Genomic DNA, 7,787 nt, shown 5'->3' with positions numbered 1-7,787 from the left:
ACTTATATACATATATATATATAAATATTTAAATACTGGATTAATTGTAATTAGGTTTGTTTTCTATTCCTGTACTGATTGCACTAGTTCAAAAAGTATACACTTTTTCTGTTTTCAAATGACGTCAGCTGTTTTTTGTTCCAGTTGCAACATGCAGGAGTTCATTGAACTGGCTGCACTAGATCTGGAGTCAGTGCAAGCAGTACAAGAACTAGTGTACGCTACAAGTTCAGCTACAAAAAACAGATCATGTACAAATAGTGTGAGAATTTACAAGTAATAAAACGATAAAAATATATAAATGATTGTAAGCTTACATACAAAATATTTTACTATCATTATTTTCAATTAAGAATATTCTTAATGATGAAATTGCATTAATAATTTCATCTTCATCATACAAATCAAATTTTTTCATGTAAACAATATGAGACGTCATTTTTATCTTACAATAAAACGTTGTTTATGTTCGCTTACATTTGTTAGTTCTGGATTGCACTAGTTCAGTTCAATTCAGTTCAGTTTTAGTGCAATCCTCTTGCAGGAACAGAAAATAAATCTTATAAATCACTATTTGCGTTCAATCCTTTACAAGAACATTGGTTACCCCTTGGAAAATTCAAAGGGGTTCTAATGTACAGCAAGAGATCATCATTACAGAAATATTATGTATAAATTCCATCTTCTGGCATAAACATGTACTGATATTGTTCATGCCAATGTTAGATATTATGGTTTTCTGCTGTGTCGATAGAAGAACTAATCGCTCTTCCCTTCTTCTGGGGAAAGTCTCATGAAGTTCGTCTGATAATCGACCGGCTGAGCTTCAAGGTCATTTTTCAAGTCTCCGCATGCGCAACAGGAATTCTGAATACGAGTGATAGGCCAAGTATGCCTTTTCATGACCAGATGTCGGCAGTCTGTCCATAACCGGTTTGATTCGGAGTTTACCGCGCATGGAGCAACGCGCATTCCCATTGACCAGTCTGTAGTTGAAGGAGCCGTGCACTCAGGCATTTAGTAATCGTACGACGTCGTTAGGAACACTGTGTGATCTTTAACGACAGTCTCGTCACGGTGCTCCGTCTTCGCACATCTCGTAACGTCATCGAAAGACGTGTATCGAACAGGCGATCGGCTATCAAATCCGTATAGGGCGCGATTGCTTCCAATTACGCGCGTTTCCTTTAAAACAAGGTAACCTTACCGCGATCGAAGAGCAAACGAACCCATTAGGGTTTTCATAGTAAACGTTTAAAGACCACGCGAAAGCTGCAACTCTTCTTCAGTACGCGTACCCCGCAGCGGAACTCACGCAGGAAGAGGTGAGTCCCAGATCAGCTGTCTTTTTCACCTGTCTATACTCTCTTGCCCTTTGTCTGCCATCCCTTCGGGAATTTCTCGACCGCTTCGACCTATCGATCAGTACTACGTCCGTATGATTCGAATAGAGTACGTTCGATGTGCGCGTTCGTGAAATTGTGTTGGTGTTAGTTATTGCTTGCACGCGCGCGCATCACGTATCTCGCGTTTGCACGCGGACATCGTCGTCAACGGAGGTTGCAGCGGTGAACCGCGGTCGGTGACGTTGTGTCATGCGACGCTGCGAAGGTCGAACCTGGCGCGCTAAATCGATCGCGCGTGTACGACATCGCGCAAAAGATCTCTGTAGCGTCGCCTTCTAGACGAATCGGTTTCATTGGGGCGAGAAATGGGGTTAGACTGGACAATCGATCGTTCCCAGGAAAGATGTCGCAAAAATAAAATAGCCAGTGACAGTTAACTCTCGATTAAACATACTGCTCGCTTACCGTTACGTACTGTAACTTATAGAAATTGATCCTGTTATACTATTTTTTACTGACTTTCTCTCCTTGCATTTTAAATGCATTTAAATATTTAAACATTTAATAAAAACTATTTTAACACACATTAGACTTGGAAGAAATATATAAATGAAAACACGCAGACAAAACATCTGCTCCTAGATTTCTTTGGAACTGAATGTCTGTATAGAATATACTTACATAACGATAACGGAACAATTATTTTCAGTATTAAATGTCACACTTAATAACTGTAACAAATTAATCAATAACTTTTAATTATTTTAAATAATTTATATCTCACAACATTCTATTTTATAAAGTTTCAAGTCAATAATTAAAAAGAAATTATTAATTTTATGTTAATTTTTTGAAAAAACTCAAATAAACTTTTATCAAGAAAAACTTCAGAAAAACTTTTCCTTCTTTAAAAGAGAAGCAGACAAAAACTATTGCGTTTCAATTCCTACCAGTTTCCAACGATTCTCTTACCCGCATCCTAATCTCAAACGTAACTGCTTGCAGCTGCTTCTACGATACTCGAAGCATGCAAGATCAATGCTATATACGTACAACGGAAAAAATAGTCTCGGAATACGAGAGTAAACTGTCAGTGACGATAAGATTTCTCGTCATATCGAGAGTGTAATCTTTATTTTCAGAGCTATGTGTTAAAACCAGCTATGACTTTATAACACGATATTAATTTTAAAAACATTATACTAAAGTGGAGCATAAAAATACATGCAGAAATTTTAGCTGAGAATTTATATATGCTATAAAGCTTTACTTTATTATTATTATTCATTGAAATATAATCAATAAAGAAAACAAAAAAAGAAAGTTAGATCAGTGCTTAGTTAATTCAATTATTACTTTATCAATTAAAATATAAGCTTTCAGAACAAAAAGTTTAACAAGTCCATCCTAAGAGACTGAAATATGAACAAAAAATTTATACCCAAAAATAAATGCTTCTTTATGTAATTTATTATATTTATTGCAACAATTTTCGAAATCTATTAATTTATTAAGCAGAATTGTTAGGCAAAGTTAATATCAGATGTGTCAAAAATGTTTAATTTTTATATATATAGAACTTATTATATATATATAAATTAAATTATTATATATATATAAAACATTTTACTATAATTATATAAAAAATAATTCAATTCACATTGATATTCGTACATCACTACGTTACATATGTTTTTAAATATAATAAGATTTTCTGTTCGTAGCTGGTATTAATATAATGACGTCTTATTTCAAACGATTGATAATAATATATAATTTTGACAATTGCAACCATTAATCACTAAATCAGTCATTAATTGTGGATCAATGATACACTTGAAAATGATTTAAATCTACGTTTGATTATTCTGAAAACAAACTGATATGCTGTAATGTCTGCCGTAATTCAACTATTAAAAACCTTAACGTCGTAAATCAGTCGCACGATTCAGTGGACGTCAAGACTAGCTTCGGACGAAAAATTAGATGTCGAGAAACGGGGTTAACCCCGACGTTACACGCGAGTATCCATGCGAAAAATCAATACGCGACTCTCCGGGGACTCGCTTACAACACGCGCACAGAAGTCTATCTGCGAATTGGTGATCACTCGCATGATCACTCGATATGCATATTTTGCTCGGAAAAGTTCTGGCCAGATCGATTTCCTGTCTGCCAGTGTAAGGCGCTAAGACGTAAGCAAACCAAACCCATAGCTGATCCAGTTGCTTAGCTTTACTGATATTTGAAACGATTAGTTTCAAAATGACATGCGTTTGCCTTGGAGTGAAATACTTGAAATAGAAGATTCTCCCCCTTAGCTATCTTTCATATTTCTCGCGGATTATTTATAATATTCACCTTTCACCTTTTCTTTTTCTTTTATATCTCTCACGAATTATTTTAGTTAACGTCATATAGATTTGAAATCAATATGATCAGTTTCAATTCGAATAATCATTAATGCAATTAAATGTTTTTTAAATTTAAATAAATCCTTTATTTTAACAATTAGTTATCTAATATCTAATTTTCCTTAAATAATAACTTCTTTTGCAATGTTTTATTGTAAAACTATGTCATTTTTTATTCTCGAAGGTTCTTCGTATATGTTTTATTTTAATACACAGTTGTCATTCTTGACACTCAGTAATAACAGTCATAACATATAATCTCGTCGCATTTTGAAATAAATTTTCTTGACCGACGGAAATCTTAATTGACAGGAAAATTAGCATCTACGTTTTTAAACTCGCTATAGTGATTATATTTTTTTTACTGTCTGAACAAGTTAGTTTTTTTTTTTTTTTTAACGAATTAAGGCTCCAATTTTTACAATCTATCGACGACTGATTTATGGTTCAAAGTATATTTGAAAGTTTTGCTTATTTCTCACGGCAACAAAACTTTTAAGTATATAAACATTATTTAGCTAATTATTTGTGATTTGTTAATCAAGTGTATCATATTATGAAACGATAGCTGTATTTGAAAATCTATCTGCGCATGCAATAAATTGGATATGCTCATCAATTATTCTTGACAACATTGATAAACATTATTATTAGAAGAAAGTGCGTATCTTTTTTGATCGATGGATCGACGAAGTGACGTTAATCGCAAATCAATCCATTCTAATTTGTTTATTACGTAAATCTTTCTTACTTACATTATCTATTTCTGTCACGAATTTACGTTACATTTCGTATTAGCTTCGCGAGCAAATGAGATCAATTAATGAAATTCGGAAAAATCTCCTTATAGTGCAGATTTTTATTTTATTCGTATGTTGCACACGCTTGATTTGCTAATAAAGATAGTTGATTAGAAGACACTGATTACTGTTTCTTGTTCGCACGTTTCCTATTTATCAACAGTATTTCACAAACATGCATAAATAAATACTTCACAATTGGCATGTCGCCATGCATGATTCTTTCGACAGATGAACTCGATGAATTTTGTGCATGTCGACATTCATTCCATAACACGTATCTTATTTCTCACTTTTAGCGAAAACGAGGCATCGGTTTAATAACATTTTTAATCTAAACCGTATCTAATTTGTTTAATTAAAAAACAAAAGTCACACTATTAATTTTCTATATATTTTCTTTATTTCTTAATTAAGATCTATTTTTTCTAACATAATTTGAAGTCTCATCATATTTTTTTGTTAACTTATTAAGCAGCAACAATTAGATAAAAACATTTTTTTTTTATAAAAAAAGTTTTTCTAAACTAACAAGTTTTTCTCTTCTGTAATTAGTGTTAGAAATATAAATTTTTTAATACAATTTTTTAAATAAATTTTAATGGATGCTAACACTTTTTAAAAATTTGCATTTCTGTCACGGTTTATTAATTAATATGTACATTTATTTATTATTTTATATATATTATTACAATATGCGATAATGTAGATTAAATATGCATGAGTTGATTTAGCAAACCCTCCAAAAATATAGAATAACGAAATATTGAAATAATATCAGCTATAACAAGAGTTACATCAATCTTTTGTGTCGTAATTATTTTTTAACTGATCTATTTTTCTCAACAACTTGATGAATGGCCTCATAAATATTTTTTTAATATTAAATCATTAAACAGTAACAATTGTATAAAAGATTTTTTCTTAAACAAAGAAAGTTTTTCTAGTTAAATGTATTAGTTTTTAGTCCTCTTCTGCTGCTAGTATTAAAAATATGTTTTAATGACTATCAAAACTTTTCAAAAAATTGCATTTCTATTACATTTATGAATTAAAACATACATTTGTTTATTATTGCATATGTAGCAAAACATATGTAATAATAAAATGTAGAAATCTGCATTGATTTAGTAAATGTTTGATTTAGCAAAAATATAGAATACGGAAACAACAGCAGCTTGCACGTTTATTTAATGAGAATAACAGGAACGTTTGTATGTGCATTTATAAATAAAACACAGTTTTATATCCAAACCTCCAAACTAATAACAGAATGCAGAGAAATGCGTTTATATCTTTTCTTTACATTTACAATCCGGATTTCAAATTTAAATTGAAATTCAATAAAATTGTTTACATTAGAGACCATATTAAATACGTGTTGAAAAGAGTTTGTATATTTCGCAAATTTGCAGTACTAAAAACTATTCAATCTAATATAGTTCTCTTTTCTCTCTTTTTCTCTCTCTCTCTCTCTCTCTCTCTCTCTCTCTCTCTCTCTCTTTCTCTCTCTCACTTACTCACTTTTTTCTTTTTCTCATTTTTATGTAGTAATACTTTTGTAGTAATTAATTTTTGTCTCATATTTTATATGCAATTAAATATGTTTAACATTTTTGTAAGAACAACAAATAATTATAAAATAATTATAAAATGAAAGCTAATGAATAAAATAATGTATTAAATAAATAAAAGAAGAAGAGAGAAAGAAAAAAAAGTAATTAGGACAATTTAATTGACTTATATTGAAAACGTTATATTGAAAACGTTAATAAAAATAGCGATATAAACGATAACATTGGAAAACTTTTTTTAAAATATTGAATGATATAAATTCTAATTATTATAAATAATTATCTGCTTTAATAATTAATAAAAGTTTATCGTAGTCATTTGCAATTGTTAATGCAATTAGAATGTACTATTGAAGTATTATACTAGCAATTAATTTATTCTATGTTTCAATAAAAGAAGAAACAAATACTTTACTGTAGTTGTTTACAGTTAATGCAAAGATCAATTAGAATGTTATTAAAGTATTATACTCACGTTTTATTTATTCTGTTTCAATAAAAGATAAAATAAATACTTTACACGACAAAATCCACAAATAAATTAATTTCATATGAGATTAGTAGAATTCTTATTAGATATTAAAAAAAAATTTACGTGCATTCACAAACTTGATATAACTAGAAATGAAATTTATTTCTCTATTACAAAGTATCCAATATATACATTTGTTTAATTCCTCGATTTTGTAAAATCTGATAATGAAAACTTTCAATAACTCTTATGAAATAATAAATGCTATCTTAGACATTCTGATGAAAATAAGAAAAAACAAATACATATTTCTTACTTATTGAAGATAATTATTACTACTCTGACATTGGTTAACTCTTATATTTAACAAAGTTTCTTCTACTTAATTAACGAAAGTAAAAAATCAATGGTAATTGACAATTGTTGCTTTTTTAATATTTTTGAAGAAATCAATATAATTTATGATTAAACTATCACCGATGCCTCGAAATGCGCTGCAATCGCTGTCACAAAATTTCCTTATCTTTGTTTTTTCTTTCATTTGTTCTTTTGCCGTTCGTTTGCCTTATTGACGTGCGATATTGGTAATATCGGCTTCGGGCACGCTATCATCATCAGCGGCAGCTGCAGCAACGCCTCAGCTCTTGGCACCTTCAAGGCGAATCTTCGCCGAGAGGGAAGCTATCTGGACGGTGAAAATCATCATCCCCAACCAGCACGACGATTTATTAGGTGTCAAGTGAGAGACAGTATTACGAACGAAGCAGGACAAAAGGTTACGCCATGCCGGCAGGTACTGGCGCTTCGTACAGGTCCTTAGGCGACCTGGGCGAAGACGTTTACAAAAGCACGACCATCGTGGACCAGACACAGACTACCGGCCAGAGCGTTCTTGAATCCGTGAAGAAGGCTTTTAGCTTCACTTCACCGAAGACTGAGATGCGAAAAAAGGACCCGCTGATCGAGGATCGTCGCGAAAGCGCCTCGATTGTCCCAAGGTAATGCTTTAAAAGACATTTTCCGGATACGGGATCGGCAGATAGAGGTACAGTCGTGGATACATCATTTTACTATTCCTCGACCTCTAAACATTCTCGTCGCTCTTTCAAGTATTGATAATTCACTACGACTTTTTTTTATTGCGGTTATGGTATATATTATACGTTAACCCAAAGGTTCTA

At 31.4% G+C, this 7,787-nt stretch overlaps 1 protein-coding gene across 5 annotated transcripts in view; it reads left to right on the top strand.

Moving 5' to 3' along the window:
* Nucleotides 1–1,016: 1,016 nt before the first annotated feature.
* LOC108688204 (protein NDRG3) overlaps nucleotides 1,017–7,787 on the top strand; it is a 33,862-nt gene continuing 27,091 nt past the window's right edge. For 3 of the 5 annotated variants that reach the window (XR_001931781.1, XM_018194364.1, XM_018194362.1), the window contains exons 1-2: nucleotides 1,017–1,325; nucleotides 7,225–7,604. Coding sequence is in view for 2 of the 5 variants with exons in the window: in XM_018194364.1 (XP_018049853.1) it covers nucleotides 7,390–7,604 (215 nt within the window). In the remaining 3 variants the exon portion in view is untranslated. The remainder of the gene's footprint in view (nucleotides 1,326–7,224; nucleotides 7,605–7,787) is intronic. The other 2 variants (XM_018194366.1, XM_018194365.1) reach the window with 1 other exon arrangement.

Source organism: Atta colombica, unplaced genomic scaffold (genome assembly GCF_001594045.1).
Source record: "Atta colombica isolate Treedump-2 unplaced genomic scaffold, Acol1.0 scaffold226, whole genome shotgun sequence".
NCBI lineage: Eukaryota > Metazoa > Arthropoda > Insecta > Hymenoptera > Formicidae > Atta > Atta colombica.
Note: the sequence above shows the minus strand (reverse complement) of the source record. Positions and strands in the feature narration are given on the sequence as shown.